Genomic DNA, 23,373 nt, shown 5'->3' with positions numbered 1-23,373 from the left:
CTTTAATAAGATATTGTATGTGCTTCTCTAGCTACTATTTTGATGGAGAGATTAATTGTATTTGATTTAGGGTGAGTTTGGATGGCGGTGCATTTACCTGCGGTTAGTGTAAAAACAGCGGTGGCGGTGAGATTAGATACTGTAGCGATACTGTAGCGTGAGACAAAAAGTAAGCTAAGTACGTATCGCACCACACCCAATTGCCCATCCAAACCCACCCTTAATATGTTAGCAAGTCAAAAATTATATTTATACTTGAGACTTGTATAAATTATGTACTTAGAGTGTAGCACTTATCTATTTATTAAGATGTGCATTTTGAGTGTATTACATATGTGAAGAAATAAGATTGCATAAACATATCTGTATGCATCTTTATTCTATCACAATCCAACAAATAGTTGACTATAAATTATTTGTAACTTTGAACACATATATAAGGTATTATATTGGTAAACAACTTGCCCCTTATTAAAAATAAATAAAAGGTAAGCATGAATCTTTAGAACATTATTTAGGAGGAAGATAAGGATAAAGAAATGGAATGAAGTTGGATCATTGACTATCTAAAACTTGGATGCTCATTTACTATTAATAAATTTCAACTTGAGTTGGTAACCACAACAGTGATATTTTCATTGAATAAGAAATAGGATGGCATTGATAGGTTGAATAAAAAATTAATTAGCAGTAGATGACAAATCAATCCATTTTTGGTAAAATTAAATATTTTTAATTAATAAATTTTAAATATTAAACATTAAAATTAGATGCATATTTTCAGGAGCATAACCAAGTATAGGGGTCTTGCCCTTTTATCTCTTTCATTGATCTCATTTTTTTCTAATCTTACATCAAATATTTTCAAACTATAACTTTCATTTTAAATTCATCCCTAAATTATAAATTTTAATTATATTCTTAAATTATCAAGGTTATATCAATTAGGTCTTTTCGTTACTAAAATCGGTAATTTAACTATTAAAAGACACGTTAGTTCTTATGTGACATAATTTAAAATGAATATTATAAAAATAAATGTTTTAAAAATTTTAATTTTAAAGTTTACAAAGCTTTTATAGAAACTTTATCGTTCATTCTTTTTTTTTTAATTTTTACTTTTAAAAATTATGCGACAACGTTTTATTTACTTAAAATTTTTATTTTTAAATTTAACTACATAAGGTTTGATATGTCATTTAACGATTTTAATAACAAAATGACATGATTAATATGACATTGATAATTCGAGAGTGTAGTTAGAATGTTTTGAACTTTAGAGACCAATTTAAAATAAGAGTCATAATTTGGAGATATCTGGTGCAATTAACTTTAATTATTAACCATACTTATTATTTTTTTATATTCGATCTTCAATATCATATTTTTTTAATCAACAAATGTTTGATATAATGGTAAGGCGTATTGTACTCTCAATGCGAGAGACAAATTCAAACATTAGAAATAACATTGTTGAAAAAACAACCACAGACCTAAACATAAACAATAAAACATATATAAAAAATACAAGAAAAAATTAAATTTATTTAACCTTGATCATTTCATGTTCTTAAATTTTAGTAGAAAAGAACTCTCCCCTTTGAGAACCCTTTTGTAATTTATTCATATTTCATTAAAAAAAAAAACAACCCAATTTCAAGTTTCAACCATAGAATCCCATCACATGCAAAGCATTAAGAACAATAATAAAAAAATATTAATTAAATTAATTAAAGTCTGACGTTTTGTTTTTGTCCACCGTACGGAACTACTTGTAATAACAAGCTTAAAAACATATCAATATAATTTATCTAAAATTAAAAGAAAAAAAAGAATTACGTCTAGTTTAATTATCATTAAGCCATCTCCACAATTTTTTATTTTCTTTAAAATTTTAATAAAATAAAAAAAATTATATTTCAATATAAAATTTGTTGGTGTTGTAACAATTACGCCAACTTGGTGAATGTCTTCACTTCTTTTCAATTCTCCTCAGCCTTAGAAAATTTGTTCCTCATTTTGGACTTTCCTAAACATTTGGGGACAAACCCTTAACATCCCATTTAATTTCTCTACTTACAAAAATTAAAAATCAAGTGTTCCTATTTTTTTCATTTGAAAAATTCAATTTAACCTTTAAAATAATAAATATTTTTGGTCAAAATTAATTAATTTAAATTTTTGATCAGATTATTCACATATGACATGATATGCTATTGACATGATAAGTTGACATTTTTTTTTTGTGAATTATAATAATAGGGTAAAATTCAAACAACAATCTCCACTAGCACGACTCGTACCTAGGTCACATTTGGAACGATGAATATCCTTAATTATCAGGCCATCTCAAAATTGACAAATTTTAATAAAAACTATGAACAATAATAATGATTAAATTATAATTTTTAAATTAAAAAAAAAAAGAAGGAAGAAACTATTTGTAATTGGGATTCACTTGTATTTCTAACTTTAAAAACACACCACAAATACTTTGAAACCCCACCTCTTTACCATGTTAAAGGGACATCATTTTGATTAAATTATTGGTGGAAAAGAGTTAGAATCTCTCTTCAAATTCGTAAGAAGGTGGCCAAGCAGATACTTTGGGCCATTTTGACTTTTTTTTTCATAGAGGAGGAAAAAAAAATCAAATCCCCACTATTTTGTCTATATAAATGTCTCGAATTTCAACTTGGTTGATCACCAGTTCAATTCAGGAACTCATAACTCCTCAAAATTCTTCTTCAATGGCGTCTCGAGTTCTTGTTTTGGCTTCAATTCTTATTTTCTCTTGTTTTGCAGAGACATGCTATGGGGCGATCTCATTCTCATCCCTTCAAAGAACACTTGTTGTTACTGCTTCTCATAGACAAGGACGTAAGTGATCATCTCAAAACCATCCTTGTTACATAATTTCATTGCAATATTTATAAGAAAAAGATCATGATTCATGCAGTTTTGAAAGCCGGGGAAGACAAGATCACAGTGAGATGGGGATTGAACCAGAGTTTCCCGGCCGGGACCGACTCGTCTTATAAGACCATCAAGGTCCAGCTTTGCTATGCACCCATCAGCCAAGTCGACCGTGCATGGCGGAAAACCGAGGACCATCTTAACAAAGACAAGACATGCCAGTTCAAGATAGTCAAGAAACCCTACATCAACGTCAACGAAACCCTTGAATGGACCATCGAAAGAGACGTGCCGACGGCGACGTTCTTTATCCGAGCCTACGCTTTGGACTCCGACGACCACGAGGTGGCGTACGGTCAAAACACCGACGCTCAGAAGAAAACCAATCTGTTTGAAATCCAAGCCATCACCGGCCGCCATGTTTCGCTCGATATAGCGTCGGTTTGTTTCAGTGCTTTCTCCGTTGTGTCGTTGATGGGGTTCTTCTTTATGGAGAAAAGAAAGGCAAGGAAATCTCAGCAGTAGTGTGATATATTATGGTTTTAAGAACCCTAATTAAACCTTTGAAAAGGATTTTTATAGTAATGGGTTTGATTTGCAAGTCTTATTTACTTTCTTTGTGTTTTTAATCCTAGATGAGTTAAGTTGAATGGTTGTGTTTTAGTGGGAATGGGGTGAATAAAAGAGTTGGGATTATCTATGATCATCTCCTTGTTATATATTAAAGTTGAAAATTGTCTTTTTGTTATTAGTGTTTTCTTCTTGTTGCTAAAAACAATTTGTGATCATTAGTTGGATGTGTTGAATTTCTTTGAAAAATGGATGAACAAGAACTAGTTTGTTTGGTAACTAAGAAACAAAAGGGAAAATACTATAGACTGAGAAAATTCAAGAAATGAAGATGTGAATACATTTCTTCTATTGATACTAGTTTACAGACAATTGTAAATTTAGTAGCTGCTATCATTGACTGATTAACCAAGTAACTGCTACCATACCAAACTTCAACGACCTTAGTGACTTATAGCTGATACCGTAACATTCCCATCTTGCTTAAACTTTTGCACATCAGTGTATGCAACTACTCTAAGCTTACTTCTCAACTTGTCAAATTTAGCTGGTGTAATAGGTTTAGTAAGTACATCATCTATTTGCTCTTCAAATTGAATGAAGTTAACTTGAAGCTTTCCATCTACAACATTTTCTCTCACAAAATGAATATCAATTTCGGCACTCTTGATCCTGGCATGATGTGTTGGATTGGCTGCCATATTATAACACCCAACAGTAAGCATTCCAGAAACCTTGACTCCAATCTCTAATAGCAATTAATGAATCAGACATTGAGTTTGCCAAGCTAAGATACTCAACTTCTGAACATTACCTTAAGACCACACTTTGCTTCTTACAACACCAGACAATAGGATTACTACCAACCCAAAGTCTCCACTTGTATAATGCATTCCATGATCCAATGTAGCTTTTAGTAACCTAAGAGTTCTCTTCGCTACTTTCCAATGAGTATCCAGAGGAGAATTCATATATTGGCTGAGCTGTTTGACAAAATAAGCAAGGTTTGGTTTAGTCAAGCATATGTACTACAAAGCACCCAATAGAGCTGCCCATCCTCTATTGGTGCACCTTCAAGAGGTGAGAGTTTCAGTGAACCAACCATAGGAGTTGGTGTAGGAGTGGCTCCTATCATACCAATTATGTTGACAAGTTCCTTAATGTGTAACAGCCCGATTTTGACCCTAGTCTGAATAGTGGTTTCAGGACCACGAATCCGAGTTAGAAAAACATTTTAAAATTATTTTCTGTGTTTTTTATGTATGAATTTACTTGTATGAAAATTTCGTGTTTTAATTTTATCGTTTGAGTGTCCGATTAAATAAAAGGATTAAATTGCGTAAAATGAAAATTTAGTGGTTATTTCAAAAAGGACCGAATAGTGGTTGTTCTTTAATTATGGGGGTTTTATGTTGCAATTTGACCATTGAAAAGATAGTGGACGGCATTATGTTTAAAATATATAGTTTTTATATTATTTATAAAGGTTATAATAATAATTTACATATTATAATGTTATTATAATAAAAACAAAACATAAGAAAGTGGCCATATTCATTATCTTTGTGCCGAATGAAAAGAGAAAGAAAATAAGAAAACCAAGCTAGGTATTCAGCCCTTGCTCAAGCAAATTAAGGTATGTTTCGATTTCGGTTTTTGATGATTTTTATGTTTTTGAGATCGTTGTTTCGAATACTACTCGACCCATGCTTAAATTTTTGAATTTGATGATGATTTTGTGTTTTGCCATTGTTGAAAGCTTGTAATTTTGTTGTTTAATGATAGAAAATAAAATATATAAAATGGATATATATATATATATGTTGAAATTGAATTTTTGATGATTTTGAGTAATTAAGGCTAAATTGCAAAAATAATAAATTGAGGGACTAAAATGTGAAATAAATGACATGCATGGATTTATATGAGCTTAGTGCATATTCGGCCAAGCTATTGTGCAGGGAAAGTTTGTTTATTTTGTATTTTTTGTGAAATAGGGACTAATTTGTGAAAAATGTCAAATGTTAGGGGAAAAAGTGTAATTTTCCTATTTATGTGTTTTTGGATTTAATTAAATGAATATGTGGTTAAATTAGTTAAATTTGAACTTATTTAGATCAAGAACAGAAGAAAACGGAATTAGATCGGGAAAAGTCGAAAGTAGTTGACTATGTCCGTCGATATCCGAGGTAAGTCTATTAGCAATTTAAAAGTTAATAAATCAATATTTATACATGTATATCAATTGTATACTTGATAAGCTGTAATTAAATGTTTATAATTTGAAGTATAAGTATAAATTTTATATAAGTATTTGATAGTTTCGAATATACAAGTATAATCTTGTATAAGTTCATGAGTTAAATTACAGGTTTAAATTTTATATAAGTAAAGGTGAGATTCGGATAGGCATGTATATATATGAAAATCTATTGTAATGAAATTAGGTAAGAAATTATACTTGTATATGATAGATTAAAAAATATATGTAATAGCATGAATAAACCTTGAATTTAGATAAAGGTATGAATATGTATATATATATTTATAATTATATACATAATGATCGAATATATATACATATGTATATATATATAGTTTTTGAATTTAGTGGAAGTATGAATGTTGTATATGTATAAATTCTTGGTTTTAATCCAAGATAAGTATGATATATACATATATATGTACATTAGGTCCAAATATATGTATATAAATATATATATGTATAAACTCTTAGATTTGATTAAGATATGTAACTTATATTTATTATGTGAGTTGGCAATTATATATATATATATTATATTTGAATGAACAGGTATACATACACGTATATGATTTTATAGTGAATTTAGGTATGACAATTATACAAGGTTACATGAGGTTCGATTATGCTAATATACAAGTATATATTCATGTAAAGTTCTTGAATTGCATTGAAAGTATGAAATTATTAGTTGGATTATTAAAAGATGATTGAATATATGATATTAGTAGTAGATTAATGCATTAAGTTATATATATAAGTTTGGATGTATAATTAAATTATTGAGCTGGAATTGATGTTTGAACTTTATACATCTATGTTATTTAAAGATATAGTTTATAAATTATTGAGCTGAATTTTATGTGGATTCTATATACAATTATGAGATACAACTTCTGTGAATTGAGATTTTTTTAAAGCTTAGTACCAATCAGATTAATTGCCGGTGAAATGTTTCGGACTTTACGTCTAGCAGGCTAAGTGCCGGTGATCTGAATCAGGCTATAAGCCTAGCAGGCTAAGTGCCGGTGAACTGAATCAGGCTATAAGCCTAGCAGGCTAAGTGCCGGTGATCTGAATCAGGCTATAAGCCTAGCAGGCTAAGTGCCGGTGAACTGAATCAGGCTATAAGCCTAGCAGGTGAAGTGCCAGTGAATCTGTTTAAATTAAGTGATTATATGCATTGGGTATATATATATGATTTTGGTTATATGTAATGGATAAATATATGAACATTTGTTTCAGTGTATTTGATGAGCATATAAACGTTCGAATCTTTGTGATTAGTGAGTATGTACATATATTGGTTGTCATGAAATTGTTGGATATATATATACATTCGGCCAAATGTTAAACTTATGTGTATTTGGTTAAATATGGATTTGATGTATAGTACGTGTTTGATAAATGTATTTTTCGATTATGGAAATGTATATGAATATTGAAAACATGATTTGATTTTGTTGTAACCAATTAAATGTTGTTAAGTTATCTATTTGCTTATGACTTACTAAGCTGTAATAGCTTACTCTGTGTGTTTTTCTTATGTTTTTAGAGTTCTAAAGACTTGTTCGGGTTGGAAGACATTGGAGTCGTGATCACACTATCCGGTTATGGCTTCGGTAAATTAAAACTTTGAGTTTTTGGTTATGTGGCATGTATAGGCTAGTTTTAATTTAGTTTTTGTATATATATATTTAGCCATGCAAAAATAGCTTGATCTAATGCTAATGATCCAAGGTTTAAGTAATTTTGGTCATAGTAAAGGCGTGGGGTATGCTTGCTATATGAATTTGATAAGACGTAATGATATATATATATGTGTGTCTTTGATAAGTTATTTGATAATTCGGTATGTAAAGGACTAATGGTTTTAATGCTTGAATTACAAAATGTGTTATATGTCTACATAGTGGTATGATCGATTATGGTAATTGACTTATTATTGTAAGTATGAAATATTTGCATTGGGTGTGTATATGAAATTTTGATATGAGTTATACTGTATGGAATTGGCATGTTTTGAATGGCTAAAGTACTTGGAAAATGGCTAATGTTAGTCAAGTGAATAAAGTATGTATTGGTTTTATATGTATTTTAGGCTTAATAATTAGCATGCGAATTGAGTGTAAATTGTATGGTTAGTTTTCTAGCCAAATAGAAGATAAGATGAATGGCAAAGCATACACATGTTTTGTACTTAAATGGGAAGTTAGGCATGTATAACTTATTAGTTGAGTTTAAAAAAGAAAGTGGTGCATAGTTGATAAGGTTAAATGCATTAGTGGCTAAGATGTTTATATGCTAAACTTGACTATTTGGTGAAATTGATTATGTTGCATTTTCTAATGGACAATAAGCCGAGCGATATGGATTGTTTGGTTTTATGCACATGAATAGAAGTATGAATTGATATATTTGATATTCAGCTTAAGAAGTAAAATATGCTTGGATGTCTTAATGTATGTGCATGGAATTTATAATGTGATGAGTCATCTTATAATTTGATTTTGAATGATATAAGTAAGAGGTATATGTTTCGAATGATGGGATTTTAAAGCATGTGTAATATGACTATTTTGAGCCGTGTTTTATATGGTAATGCCTTGTAATCTTATTCCGGCGACGGATACAGGTTATGAGTGTTACATAATGTACTTCTTTTGGCTGAGAAAAATTCCTTTAACGTGTCATGATGACAAGGGTATGGCAGTAGATGTGGTAGGTAATGAGTTTGTTGAATTGGGAGAAGTGACATTGTTAGTGGATAGGTGCCAATCAGAAGAACTAACTTGAGGTATAAGAGAAGAAGAATTGGATGTGGCAAATTTGCTTGGTAAGAGTAATGAACTTAAGTTAGTGGTGATTGGGGATAGTTGTCTACGTGATTTGGTATGAATAACAAAAAGTGAATTAGAAGAAGAGGGCTGTTGGAAATGTTGTATATGATGTTTTAAGTCTAGCATTTTCGTTAACATACATTTATAATTTTTTCAAACAGATTAGTTAATAAAATTATTCATGAATTACATTAATAATTTGTATAATGTCCTCATATGAGTTTTGCACACAAAGCAAAATAGAATCAAATGTTACTCATTGGTTGTCTAATGTTTAACTGATACTAAGCGGTATTACATGGTCGAATCGTAATACGAAAAGATAGCTTATATTAGTAGACGAACTTAAACATGTTCTTAGTCTAATCGAAAATGAGTTCATAATTAATAGGTGAAAAGATAGAACTTAATTATAAATCATTTGAGCCTCAATTGCATATGTCCAATCGGTCATTCTGCTAGCTCATTGAAATCAGAAACAATTTGCAGAATGAATCAAATAAACAGAAGTAGATAGAAATGATAAAGTTAGAGAAATGGGTTACATTCGGAAATGAATGTGGTTTTCTCACTAAGTATAGAAATGACTTGAGAATTAATTTATGGTTTTTTGAATTATTTATTAATTAATTGAATTTTGAAAATGGTTTTAAATGAATTGGTCATTGTGAATCCAATTGATTGTAGAAAAATTAACTATATTTTCTCATAGTTTCTTTTACGGTAAAGTTATCATGATTTTAATGGAATTAGAATTGTGTTGAGAAAATTATTTAATTGAAAAATTAATTAATTTAAATTAATTGAGAAAATAATATTTAATTTGGGAAATAAAAAAAACATTTATGGGATTGAAATAAATTATAAAGTATTGGGTTAATGTCCATGAAACATATATAAGGAGAGGCCCAACTCCCCTTATATGAAATACATGGGACGACAAACCCAGTATTCCCATCTAGGGTTGCCGTCCCTCTATCTAAATAATGAGTTGGAGATTTTTTCTATCAAAATATTATTATTTGTATTTTGTCACTTCAACCAAGATTCTACCAACTCTCCCTATAAATAGATGTCACTGGTAGGCTTCAAATCACACCAACAAAAAGAGAAAAATATTAGTTTCTCTGAAGTTTTCAATGTTGCTATTCTGGCAGAAAATAGTGGTAATTTATTTTAAGAATAAATTCTATTTCCAAGGAATTACAATTCTACCGATTTCTATTTAAAAGAGATTTACTTTCCCACTGAGAGTAAAGAAAATATTTCTAGTTTTGTGTTTCATTCGATTTGTTCGAGCCCACACTCGAAGCAGTTTGTGGTATGAGAATAGTAGGGAAGATCGTTTGGTTGAAAGTTAGGAATGACAAGGATCCTTCTATCTGAAAACACCGGTACGAATTCGGTCTAGGGTTTATTGCTATAAATATCACAAACCAGGTTGATTTTCAAAATTTTTATTTTTTTTCTATGCAAGAAAACTATTTTCGAACCGAATTTTTTCCAACAGGAATAGCTTACTAAGTGTAGATTGAGACAGTAATGAAGGCTAAGTAAAGGGAAAGGCATGTCAACAAATATAACATGTCTAGATATATATTACCTAAAAGATCCAAGCAATGAAAACTACTGAGGCAAGATGTGGAGAATGCAGCTGAGTGGCACTCTGCAATGCCCACTGCAAGTTGCCATTTAGCCATTTTATTACTTGCCTTATTTGGATTGGTAATTTAATGAAGAAAATCTATGGTCCAATTAATGTGTTGTTATTTTGAAGATATTATGGTCTATCTATAGAAACCAATCATTGGCTTTTGAAGATTGGATTGGATTTGGGTGAATCAATTCAACCCTTAGAATGTGAAAAATTTATTGAGATTGAGTCGTTGATTTGGAGATCATATCTTCGATTGATTGTGTTTTGAATGTTAATGATGTAATAGTTATTTTCAAGGAGTTACATTGTATTCACTTAGCTTCTACATTAGCAAGCCAAAATTGATATATGTTTTGAGACTTGTCTAAGTTTTGTAAGAGAGCTTATTGAGTGCATTCTAATTTGTTCATTTGATGAGCTACTTTTGTAAGAGAGTGCAAATTGTTATTGTAAACGTTGTTGAGTATTTATTGTCCAAGTTCCTAGGGGAAGGATTTGGAGGTGAGTGTTTTAGCCTTTAGGTACAAATATGATATCTCTGTACTTGAAGAGTGATAGAGTGTGAATCACTTTTTGTATTGTGGATTAAAGATAGTGGAATTACTCATTGAGCTAAGCTTCACAGATGTAGGGAAATCGAACTGTGTAAACAAATCTTGGTGTTCTTTGTAATTTTTTTTGCACAGCTTTCGCGGTGCCAAACTGTAATGGCCACTACTTTCTTACAAATCCATTACATTCATTTTAGCAAACAAGCAACTTAAAGTAGCAACAATTGATATCAGAGCAGACACTTAACATATCTAGTGGTGAATCATAATGCTATTGTTTGGTGATAATAGAAGGTTCTTCAATTGTCATCCCCTTATACTTGAGAATGGTAATTATCCCTACTGGAATGCTATAATCAAAGCCTATACTAAGTCTGTTGATAAAAGAGCATGGCATTTTGTTCTCATTGGGCGACAAACCTCTACTAGTGATTCTGATGTTGGACAAGTTCCTAAGCTAGAGGTTGAATGGACTACTAAGGAAGAAAGAGTTGTTAATGCAAGCTTTAAAGCCATATGTGTCTTGTGGTATTGACATGCAAGAGTTCAAATGTATTTCCAAGTGCATTATTGCAAAAGAAGCTTAGAAAATTCTCTGAACTGTTCACAGGGAACCGATATTATCAAGCAATGCAAGATGCATGCCGACCACCAAGTTTGAAACCTTAAGAATGCAAGATTGCTCTACTTAGTGAGAACTTTAATAAAGCTTTTAAAAATCAAGCTAGGAGGTTTAAGAATTTTGAAACATCAAAACGTACTCTTAAGAACAAGAGCAAAGGTGTTGATATCAAAGAGGAGAATGAGAAAGAAAAGAAGAAGGGCATTTAGTGTCATGAATGTCTTGGATATGGTCATATTCAGGTTGAGTGTGCTAACACTCTTAAGAAGAAAAAGAATGTGTTGTGTGCTCTGTGGAGTGATGAAAACACTTCTAACAATTCCGAGTCTAATGAAGATCAAGTGAATAACTATGCAGTCTTTGCTTCAAGTGTGGTTTCTGATTCTGAGACCGATGATGATTTTGATAAAGGTTCTGATAGGGAATTTCTAAACACATACAAAACCATGCTGAGTAAATAGGAACAAGTGTGTGAGTTGAACACTCAATTGTCACAAGAGAATGCTCAACTGAAGGAAGACAACAGAAAGTTGATCAAGCAGGTTGAGGCTAAAGAATCTTTGTTGACAGAAGAGTTGGACAATCTTGTTAATACAAAGAATGAGTTGGTTGAAACTAAATTGCTTCTGGAGAAATTCAAAGTTTGGAGTAATAAATTAGATGAAATACTTTCCTTTGGTAGAATGGATCTAGTAAGAGGTGGACTACAATTTGTCAACAAAGGGAAAGTTGTCATGGAGAGTCTAGCTGTGTTTGTAAAAGCATCAAAACAAACTGAAATTGGTGAATGTTTAACCAAGGCTATTGTGATTAATACTGACAAGAAGGTATTGATCTACCATAAATTGATATGGTAAATTAAGTTGTTTTTTACACTTAATGAGCTTGCATTTAATCAATTTATGGTTTTATTTTGTGATTTTTAATAGTTATTAAATTTTCACCTTAGTATTTAATTCTATGTGTTTTGTGTATTTTATGACCAAAATGGAAAAATCTTGCCTTCTGGAGTTTAATAATTAATATTAGCTTGTGTGGAAGATGCCTAAGGAAATAACGTGAAGAAGCCTTGATGTTGTCCTCCAGGTCGTGACACCAGACTCTTGGTGTCGCATTACTGAAGTTGTTTGTCACCTTGAGAGTTTGAATTTTAAGGACTAACACAATATAGGTGAACTAGCGACAAAGTCACAACACTATGAGCACGAAGTCATGACATCAAGTGATAAGATCGTAACATTGTCATGAAATCAAAGGTAGTCACCATTGCTGAAGGATCCCACTATTCAATGAGCCAAAGTCGCGACATCAAGACTAGAGTCATGACATCAATGCTGTCAAAAAGATCTGAAAGGATGCTATTGGCAAGGTAGCAACACCAATGTTTGGGTGTCGCGACATCGAGGCTTGATGGGCTAAAATCTACAATGGCTTTTCCTAGTAAAAAAAACATTTTATAACATTTTATTTGTTAAGAAATGGGACAATTTTGTCCATTTTAGGTCAACCTTATTAGCAATATAAATAATATTTTATAACATGTTTTAGAGAGTTTGTTTTAGCTTTTGTAATTAGGTTAATTTTTTGAATAGGCTTCTATTTTAGTTTTTCAATTTTTTTATGCAACTTTGTTTCTTCTCTAACTTGACCTTCTTGTAACCTTGAGTTTCCACTTTCAATTTCAATAGATTTTAGTGATTTTTCTTTAGAAGTTATAATTGAGTAATCGGAAATGTGGAATATTGTGTTTACGCTCCATCGCAACAATCAAAATCAAGGACTTCATAAAAAATATCTGAGCAATTTCTAAACTCTTTAATTTTTGTACTATTGATTATTTAAATGAACATGAGAATTATTGGGTATTGTTTGTTTAAGATGATTATGAACTAATTTCTTTGGGTAGCTGGTTAATTGAACCATTGAATAATTATTTTGAGGATTAAGGACTAAATTGAATAATTTAGACTAACTTGAATATATGTAAAAACTTGGAATTAATGACTCTAGGTGAAAATATAGATAAGTACGACTGAAAATAAATCTTATCAAGTAAAAGTTTAATTGACCCCCTTTAGTCTAAGTTAGATCAAGAGATTAATTGGACTAAATTGTAAATTGGGTAAATTATTGATCGAGAGGTATTAATTAATCTGATTAGAAAATTATTCCATTCAATTCCCGAATCCGAGAATTAATTGTCAACACATACATTAATCAACTACCGCTTTTGTCTTTGATTATTTCTTTTATAAATTTTAAAATATTTGCAATTAAGTCCATTAGATATAATTTTAGCCTAAAACCTTCAATTCATGATTTGTCAGGCTATAGGCTGTTAGGTAATAGCTATTTGGACTTTCTATTTTGCATGTTTGTTGCTTTGAATTCAATCTTATCAATATGTTCCCTTGGTTTAATCCTTCGAATACTCCATAAGGTGTTCCATTGTATATTTTATAAATATTACAATTCGACCTGATGCTGCATGTTTTAGTCTTTGTTTGTAATTTTCTCTGTTCGATACATGTACACAACTTGACTGTTTTTGAACAAGGTCCTAACCGTGAATAAAGTTGGCATGAAAGACTAATACCACCACTTGGTTGTTTTTGAACAGTTGCATGAGCAAAAGCATTAACTTCCATCATCAAATTCTATTGCCTAACTTCAACATCTAATAAAATTGTGGTAACTCCTTGAATACCATAGGGTATTTGGTTTGCAATTCTGGTGGAAGTCCATTAAGCATGACTGCGCAACAAACCAAATTATCACAAAAATGTCTTGCTCTTCATTAAAAATTCTTTCACAAACAAATCACCTTTACGCTGAGAACGCAATGCAATCCTATATAACATAACTTGGACATGATCTCACTACCGTATGTATTGCTCAACGTCTGCCAAATCTGATATGTAGAATCATGCGCAATCAACTTGTAGAGGATAATAAACATGAGGCAAGTGCACTGTCTTGCTACTCAAAGTGCTCAAACTTGCCACTTGCCAGACCATTTGCATCTTTAATGTACTGAGGAGGTGGAACAATAGAGCCATCGATGAACTTCTATAATTTGTGTGTTTTAAGAGCAAGAACTTGTTGATGCCATAAAAGATAGTTGGAGTCAATCTGATCAAATTTCAAAATTTTAAAAATCACCATATCATAAAATTAGCTGTCACAAGATGTGGGTAAGAACAACCACAACCTTTCTTTTCTTAATTCCTTTTAAAAGGATGATCTAAATAATTCAATTGGCTACTTGAACAACAACAATTAATTAATTAATTAAAAATTAAATTATTAAATCGATTCAACTGTTTATTTTTATCTTAATTTTGAATTTTATTACTTCAAACTATTTTTAATTTAATCAATTCAACCCCTTCATTAGAACTAATATATTCTTAATCCAATTAATCCGACTTTATTTCAAAAACACTGAAATACATACATACACACGGCCCAACTAATCAACCCAATCCCCACGCGCACACAAACATAATCTGGTTCATACAGAACTCCCTTAAAAAGTGACTGAAATTTCAGATCAAAATGATATGGAAGGAAAAATTAGCTCGAGAATTTAACTGTAAGGGTATAAGTTATTTTTATAAGAATTAGTCTTGAAGATGATTTCTTCCCTGTAAACTAACAGGGATACAATCTCTATAAAATAATTCAGGATTGAATCCATTTAATTACCTGTAAAAGCTAGCACTGAGCTCAACACTTCAATCTTATTTTAAGCAACTTCGGCTAATGAAGTAAAGAATCTATCACTGAAGTTGTACGTTAAAACTTTGTTGTGAACCTCAGGTGGATTCAATATCCCTAATCAAAACCCGGTTACAGTTCATTTACCAGCTCAGGTTAGCTACACCTATTTCCCATTACCGTGTGAACCAAGAACCTGGTAGACAAGTTCCTCTGACAGTTCTTTCTTTGCCTGGTTAAGTAAGAATCATATTAGGATGAATCAGTGAACCTTGGATGAAAAAGTTAAAAAGAGAGCAAATGCGAACCTGAAAGTGTCTCATATGCAGTATAGGCTGACATCCAACATCTGCAATAGATTTTCCTTGTGGGGTTTGCGACTTGAATCGTTCGGTTTCATATGCTTTAAGGTTGTTTCTTTCATCAGGCAAATGGTGGCAAACGTTTAAGAGCGAGCTAAGAGAGTTCATCTGTCAGGTAAAGAGTTTAACCAAATATGAGAAGCTTTAACTTCAAGTAAACATTAACCTATTTCCTTGTAATAACAAACCAAATCCGAAAATGCTAACCTTCATGTAAGGACAAGATGCACAGCCACCATGAATAGAGCATCCTTCACCGCTTGCAACTCCGGGTACAACAGGGAGTATAACATCATCACCAGCTTTGACTGATATAAGTGCAGGTGATGCACTTGTAGATGTTTTTGTCATAGAGTCTGACGAGACCGGAAACACAATTTCAACGTTGATTTTTGTGCTAGAAGTCGAGTTTGAAGAATCTAACAAACTGCGAACTGCAGCAACTATTGAAGTCACCATTCCCGATTCTGTACCCAAGACAAATTGGAGGTGGTCATCAACGTTTCTGTCTAGTGCTTCCTGAACCCTTTGTTTTATGAAATCCAAAATGTTTTGAGTCGAGCCTACGACACCCATTCCTCTTCTCTTGGCTTCCATTGCCAATGAGAACATTTCTCCGGGAACCTCAAAATGTGCTGTGAGAAATGCATCACAGTACATTTCGTTTATCCTCTCTACAACTTCATGCCCAAAAAGATGATGCACAATACATGTTCCATTCTGGTAGAAATATGTTAGGTTCGTTATAAAAAGCAAAGCAGTTGAAGATATACATAAAACATATGGAAGATATACAAGGACCACAGCGGAAGCATTATGTAAATGTAAAAAGGGTTAAATCAACATTTAGGGCCTGAACTTGGCAACTTTTTCCACGTTGGGACCTGAACCTTTTTTTTTTCAAGTTAGGTCTTGAACTTGGCAATAGTTCCAACATCGGGGCCTGAACTAGGCAACAGTCCCCACATTGAGACTTGAACTTTTGTTGTCCAAGTTAGTCCTTGAATTTGGTAATTGTTCTCATATTAGGGCCTAAACTTGACAATTGTTCTCACATTGGAGCCTAAACTTTAGGGTTTTCAAGGACTACTTGGGAAAAAAAAAGTTGAAGCCCAATGCGGGAACAATTGCAAAATTCAGGGCCTAACTTGGATAAAAAAAAGTCCAAGTCTCAATGTGATAAAAATTACCAAGTTCAAAGCCTAACTTGGACAAAAAAAAAGTTCAGGCCCCAAAATGTGATTTAACCTATTTAGAAATAACAGAAAAACAGGTTAAACCAAGGTAACAAACTAAGATATATTTTTCTTGACCTACTCGGACTTGTGGTAGAGTATCAAATACAAGTATGCTCCCACCACGGATATGTTCAATTTTTTCTAAGTTTTCCATGTAGTTGGAGGATCCTTGGAGTCATATTCTTATAATCATGTCCGAATATGAGTCTCGAGCAAAATGCACAAGGCTGAAGGATGTACACTCTCCCTTCGAGCGCATTCCACCAAAATGTTTCTCACAATCATAGTTCTTCCGTTTTGCATATATTATAATGAATCACATATGCATTGCTGTATATTTGGGGGAAGGAGGACTGTATGAAAGGCAGAGAGATAGATCTACCATGAAGTTTATGTTTGATAGCATTGGAAAAATAAAGATGGTTTTGTTCCATGAAGTTCATAAGATGATAAATTCATAATTCTTTTTCTCAGTAATTCCTCGATTTACTCTTCACATAAGATATTTCAATAATCAAATGAATGCCATTCCTTAAATCGAAATGACCAAAAGAAGTTGGTCTTTTCAATGTGATGAATAAAATTAGTGACAATCCAAATGCAAAAACCAAGTTTCTATTTATGCATAAGACATCATCATTGAAGTTACCTCATAATAGTGCAGGCGAGGTAGCAATGATTTAATAGAGTCTCTGTTATGTTTTGGGTGAATTTCAGCAATTTCCTCATCGGACACCAAAGTCATCTGCTGGAACAATTCTTTAATATTGGCACCCATGTAGGAATCAGGTCCATACCATATATTTAAGTCTGGAACTTGAGCAAAAGCCTGATGAAACCAAGAGACGTGAATTAAGAACAGAAGCCTTAAAACAAAAACGAAAGCATTGAACAACAAAGGAGAGGAAAAAACAAACAACGTTTGAAACACAACCCACCTGGAGAATGGTTGGGACAACATTTGAAGAAGTACAAGTGATTGTAGGTACAAGCTCATGAGAATAAGCTTTTGTTTCTAGCGACGTATTAATGTAAACAACATGCAAGGAAGGAAGCGAGTTAGAAGCTGACTCAAGATAGTTCATATAATCAGGAGTAGCGGCAGCATCAGCCAAAGAACAACCAATGCGTTCATTTGACATCCTGTAAACACCAACCTGCAATTCCATTTTATAAAACAAAACATATCCATTAACAGCATTAGTGCTTTGGAGCAAAGAACGAAAAATCATTCAACTCAATGCTCAATAAAACACACCATTTGCCATAGAAAAACAACAGTACACAATTCAGTGCATACGACAGCCTTAAATTACATATAATTTATGTCCAAAAGAATAGAATAACCCCAACTGCAGATTCTAAAAAGCTATAGAATAACTCTCATCCATAAGCTTATACAATATACATACATTATAAATCAAACGGCATATACTATGTGATACGGACCTTTGGAGAACCACACCCCAAAAGTTAGCTATTGACGTAGGAGAGCCTAGGTCCTTATAAACCCCACTAGAAAATCTCATACATTCCTATGTGGGATCCAAGTCCCATACCTTGCAATTGGCACATAACAATCCACCAGGCTCAGCAACCTCGGCACCCAAGCAAGCTGGCTTTGCGCTAGCTTAATCTAGCCTCGGGCAAACACTGCAATACCAACGTCATCACCCACTGCGCACGATTGCAACTAAGAGACATGATGGTTGACTCTGATACCAATTGATATGGACCTTTGGAGAACCACACCCCAAAGACTAGCTATTGGATTGGAGAGCCTAGTCCTTACCCACTAGAATACTTTCCTACATGGAATCGAAGTGTCATACCATACAATTGCACATAAAACTACGCAGTATACATCCTAATGCTTTGTTCTATTTACTTGACTTGGGTGTGAGTATCAAATACAAGTATATTCAATTTTTCTAAGTTCCTGGAGGACCCTTATACCTATGTCCGAATATGAGCCAGGCACGGATACTCCATATAAAATGAAGAGTAAAGAAAGATATACCTCTCCAAAGCCAGCTTGATCAAGAATTGCCCGAACATTTTCTGACATAAAATCAACACCCAAAACAGTGATGAATTTACATCCAGATTTTACCATCTTAACAGCTGAATCAGCCATCACCAATGAGTCAGATATATGAATGTGAGGCCATTCTTTCTGAGCTGCAGTTAAGATGCCTTGCACTTCAGGGTCCATATAAAAATGAGCAACCACACCAATTTGCTTCTCTTTAAGAACATGGACAAGTTCTTTCACCTTTAACTTGTCAGGGGATAAATACCTTGCCTGCAATTCAACTAGATTTGAAACTTAGGATCTTAAACCACCATGTAAACAAAATCATAAAAAGGGTACAAAAATCAGTAAGAAACTAACCTGAGCCTCGGCATAGGTTCCCTTTGGCTGAATACCTTCAGCAGTGATCACTAATGATGGAAATGGCTCAAATGGCGTCTTTCTTTCCTTTTGAGCAACCAAAGCCCTGGTTCGTTTCTGCATACTAATTAAAACATTATGCCAAGTGTTAACACGAGAACTTTCAACACCGGGGAGTCCGACGTTAAGCGCCGCTAAATCCTCTGTTTTCAACTGCAACACTTCTTCCGGCCCCGCCCCATCAAGAACCGAAACCAAGCAAGCACAGAACCCTTTGGTAATCTCGGAATCACTGTCGGCCCAGAATCTGATGTTCCCTTCGGAGTCCATCTGGGCGTCGAGCCAAACTCGGGCTGTACAGCCCATAACCCGGTTCGAATCAGTCCGGGATGAAGCCGGGAGAGGAGGGAGAAGAGAAGCGTAGTGAAGGAGACGCTTGACTCGATCGAGAGGCTCTAGAAGGGACTGAAATTCGGCGACGAGGGTCGAAAGCTTCCGCGGTGGGAGATAGGAGGTCTGGGTCGGTGACAGTGTAACAGCAGAGCATGAAAACGAAGTGGGGTTTGAAGGAAGAGAACCAGGAGGAGGAGATTGAATGCATTTAAGGGACTTGAAGAAAGAATTTTGATGGTTTCTGGGTATTCCATGAAAGTTGAAAAGGAGTGGTTTGGGGCTTGAATTTTGGGTTCGAGAGATTGCAAACAACGATGAACAGCTCGAAGAAGAAGGTTTAATGGCCATGGAAGAAGAGAAATCCATGGATGAGAGAGAGAGAGAGCAAAGAGAAGACCTTGAAATGCGTAAAGGTGAAAGAGAAAAAGTGTGTTAATGGCGATGGACGGGTATGCAAGGCAGAGAAAGAAGAGCCGTGTGTTAAAAGGTGAAGAGGAAACAGACACTGCCACCAATTAACCTATAAAAGCAAGTAGGCGCCAAATGGTTCAATCGTTTTTTTTATTTATATATAAAAATAACCTTAAAATATTAATTTATTATAAAAATGATTTGTAGGAAAATTTATTTTTAAAAAGTATCCCTTTGCTACACTATTATTGAATTATATAAAACGTTCAATAATTTTATGTCTAATTTTTGGATTATTTGTATGTTACGTCTATAGTCTTTTAAAATTAAATTTAAATAAATTTTAAAAATATAATAATAACAAAAATAAATTCTTCTTATTTTTAATTTTTAAATAACAATAAAATTAAAAACTACATAAAATTCTTATTTAAATTACCTAAATATATCCTTCAAAAATTTTGCTCAAGTTTATCTAAATTTGAACATAAAGGGTAATTGCTTCATCAGGTCCCTCAATGTTTTATATAATCACATTTCAATTCGGTGCTGCATTTTAAAGGTAATGATTAAAACATGATTGAGGGGAAGTAAGCTGGTACCGCCTAACATAATGGTGGCACCAGCAAGTACTATAACAAACAGATCATTTTCTTAAATAATTTTTCTTCTAAGTCATTTTCATAATTAATTAATATTTTAAGGTTACTTTTTATAAAAAAATCCAATTGAATAAATTATTAAAAATCATAAAAATTACATTAGATAAATTATTTTTAAGAATTTAATTTCTTTATTTTTTTAATTTTTAAAATTCAGGTATAATGATTAGCACTGTTAACAAATTTTCATTAAACTTGTTGGTGTGACATTTTAAAATAAAAATATATATTCAATTGGTACTTGTGTACTTAAAAAATAACGTTGTAATTAACTTAAATTTAATAAATTAATTTTAAAAATGTTTAACAATTTGACCTGAATCTTGAAATTTGAAAATAGAGGGGGTAAATTCCTAAAAACAAAAGTATAATAACTAAATTTTAAATTTACGAAGAGTATAGGAACTTATGGCATATTTTAACCATTAAAATATGTATATGGGATTTTTTAATAAATAAATAATATAAAATATGAAATTAAAAATAAATTGTTATGACTGGCTCATATCAGTCTGCAAACCCATCGATACAATCATTTATTCCAGACCGGTACCTCAACTGATTCTTGATCTAACCAGTTTAACAAACTGATCCAATCTGATTTTGAAATTAGTGCAATTAACCAATAAACCAACCCATCTAACTTTCGGCTTTTTTCGATAGAATTACCACAAACCCCTTGCACTATACCTTGGATTGTATTTTAGCCTCTCTATTGAAAAATAAGCAAATTAGTCATTTTATGTTAAATGAGTAAGCAAAACAAACCCTCCGTTAAATATTGATGTTTATATATAAAGTTTAATAATAATAAATTTAGCCCTCAACCTTTACATGTTTATTCAATTTGACCATTGATGTTTTATTGGAAGTAAATTAGAAATTTTTGAAACTAATAAAATTAAAGGGTTGAAAAGGCCTTGTAACAAGTTTTTAAAAAAATCAATTAAGCCATTTTAAATTTTAAAAATTATTAAAAAATCATAAGAATGAAAAAAATATTTATAACATTTTTAAAATTATAATTTTTTTATTAAAAAATAACAACACCAACCCAATAAAATAGTAGAGGTCAACTTTAAAAAAAATCGTATAATCATTAGATTTTAATGGGTCGGTATTGTTATTTTTAATAAAATATTATAATTTGAAATTTTTATATTTTTAATATATTTTTTAAAAATTTAAAATGTCTTAATTGGTTTTGTTTAATTTGTTAGTAAGGCATTTTTAAATAGTTCATTTATCTTTAAAAATTAAATAAAATGGGATAAGGTATTATTTGTGATTTTTATTAGATTTTACTTGTAAACTCTTTAAAGAAAATACTATTATTTTATCATTATATATGTGGCTCATATTAAATAGTTCATTTATCTTTCAAAAGTAAATAAAAAACACAAAAAAAATTAAATAGAAAATCATAAAAAAATTAAATAAAGAAGAAAATGAATTCAAAAGTAAAATTTTTTAAAGAATTCAAAAGAATAGAAATTAAAATTCTATTTTTTTTAATCAACGGCACTAGTAGTTAATCTATTTTCAAAAAAAAGCAAATCACTAGTTACGAAACGAGTTCTATAAAAAAAAATTATTTTCGGTCCGATTAATCTAAATAATTAATTTGATTAATTAATTAAATTATTAAAAACTAATAAAAATACATATATTAAAAAAACTCGATTTAATTAATTTTTTAATATAATTAAATAACTTATACAATCAATTTAACTTTTCTATTCGAACTCATCCGAATCGATTGGCTTTTTGCCTTTTGGGAGTTCTAAATTCCATTAAATTAAAGGGTAAACTATCAAAACAGTCATTTTGTTTGGCTCAGGTTATATTTTAGTCACTTATGTTTGAAATGTTACGTTTTAGTCACTTATGTTATCACGTTGTAATATTTTAGTCACTGAGCAGTTAGTTTCTATTAACGGTGTAACAGTAAACTGATGTGGCACGTTAAATCATTATTTCAAACAAAAATTCTAGGTTAATTTATACAATCGGTCCTCATATTTTTTTGTTTGGAGCAATTTAATTTTTTTCTTTTATGTTTTTTTAACTTTCTTTCTTTTCCATTCTCTTATGCTTCTCCATTTGTTTTCCTCCCTTCTCCATTTCTTTCAACGTAGTTTTTCTATGTTTTATTTTTTTGAACAATTTAATTTTTTCGAGTGGCGAGCTTGTGGACTAGTTACAAATGGAAAGCTTAGAAAAACTATGTTAAAAGAAATGAAGAAGGGAGGAAAATAGAGGGAGGAGCATAAGAGAATGAAAAAAAAGTTAGAAGAACATAAAAGAAAATTTTTAAATTGTTGAAAATGAAAAAATATAGGAACCAATTGTAGAATTTAACCTAAAATTTTCGTTTGAAATGATGATTTAACGTGCCACATCAACTTACCGTTACACCATTGTCGACAATTAACGACTCAGTGACTAAAATGTTACAACACAATAACGTAAGTGACTAAAACGTAACATTTCAAACATAAGTGACTAAAATGTAACCTGGGTCAAACAAAAGTGACTATTTTAGTAGTTTACCCTAAATTAAATTATTTTCTTTTCACTTTTGTATTTTTTTTCCTTTTTCTGGAAAAGTACTTCATGTGTCCCCATTATTTTTGGATGCAAAGATTTCTTGACACTCTCATTGGTAGACGTGGACGGCTTATTCCTTCAAATTAGAATGTTTTAATTTTGGACAAAAATATTAAATGCGGAAAATAAATATTCAAGAAAATTTTTCAACGACTATCTCGCT

At 31.7% G+C, this 23,373-nt stretch overlaps 2 protein-coding genes and 1 long non-coding RNA gene across 4 annotated transcripts; 2 read left to right on the top strand and 1 right to left on the bottom strand.

Moving 5' to 3' along the window:
- Window positions 1-2,553: 2,553 nt before the first annotated feature.
- Window positions 2,554-3,664, top strand: LOC107953370 (high-affinity nitrate transporter 3.2). Its single transcript, XM_016888667.2, has 2 exons — window positions 2,554-2,880; window positions 2,960-3,664. The coding sequence occupies exons 1-2, from the start codon at window positions 2,679-2,681 to the stop codon at window positions 3,439-3,441; spliced, it is 684 nt and encodes a 227-aa protein (XP_016744156.1). The 5' UTR covers window positions 2,554-2,678; the 3' UTR covers window positions 3,442-3,664.
- A 1,348-nt stretch (window positions 3,665-5,012) lies between these two features.
- LOC107953371 (uncharacterized) lies at window positions 5,013-7,508 on the top strand. Of its 2 annotated transcripts, XR_005916025.1 has the most exons (4): window positions 5,013-5,122; window positions 5,603-5,675; window positions 6,726-6,889; window positions 7,305-7,508. It is a non-coding gene; the product is annotated as an uncharacterized lncRNA (long non-coding RNA). The 2 variants fall into 2 exon arrangements; XR_001699194.2 differs by lacking the exon at window positions 6,726-6,889.
- Window positions 7,509-15,007: 7,499 nt separating this feature from the next.
- LOC121219344 (quinolinate synthase, chloroplastic) lies at window positions 15,008-20,064 on the bottom strand. The gene is made up of 7 exons (XM_041097298.1): window positions 19,135-20,064; window positions 18,760-19,044; window positions 17,678-17,896; window positions 17,389-17,568; window positions 15,709-16,221; window positions 15,448-15,609; window positions 15,008-15,371 (listed from the first exon to the last, which is right to left on the bottom strand). Exons 1-7 carry the CDS (start codon window positions 19,891-19,893, stop codon window positions 15,306-15,308), a joined length of 2,184 nt encoding a protein of 727 aa, XP_040953232.1. The 5' UTR covers window positions 19,894-20,064; the 3' UTR covers window positions 15,008-15,305.
- Window positions 20,065-23,373: the final 3,309 nt, after the last annotated feature.

Source organism: Gossypium hirsutum, chromosome D07 (genome assembly GCF_007990345.1).
Source record: "Gossypium hirsutum isolate 1008001.06 chromosome D07, Gossypium_hirsutum_v2.1, whole genome shotgun sequence".
Lineage (NCBI taxonomy): Eukaryota > Viridiplantae > Streptophyta > Magnoliopsida > Malvales > Malvaceae > Gossypium > Gossypium hirsutum.
This window is presented reverse-complemented; position numbering and strand designations above follow the sequence as displayed.

Bases quoted from the DNA above. Each gene is read 5' to 3' on its own strand.
- LOC107953370 (XM_016888667.2), top strand. From the start codon at position 2,679: ATGTCTCGAATTTCAACTTGGTTGATCACCAGTTCAATTCAGGAACTC. The intron at 2,881-2,959 runs GTAAGTGATCAT...TGATTCATGCAG, and splicing joins TGCTTCTCATAGACAAGGAC to TTTTGAAAGCCGGGGAAGAC.
- LOC121219344 (XM_041097298.1), bottom strand. From the start codon at position 19,893: ATGGATTTCTCTTCTTCCATGGCCATTAAACCTTCTTCTTCGAGCTGT. The intron at 17,897-18,759 runs GTATATCTTTCT...ATGGAATTGCAG, and splicing joins ATCAAGCTGGCTTTGGAGAG to GTTGGTGTTTACAGGATGTC. The intron at 15,610-15,708 runs GTTAGCATTTTC...TTTACCTGACAG, and splicing joins CATCTTGTCCTTACATGAAG to ATGAACTCTCTTAGCTCGCT.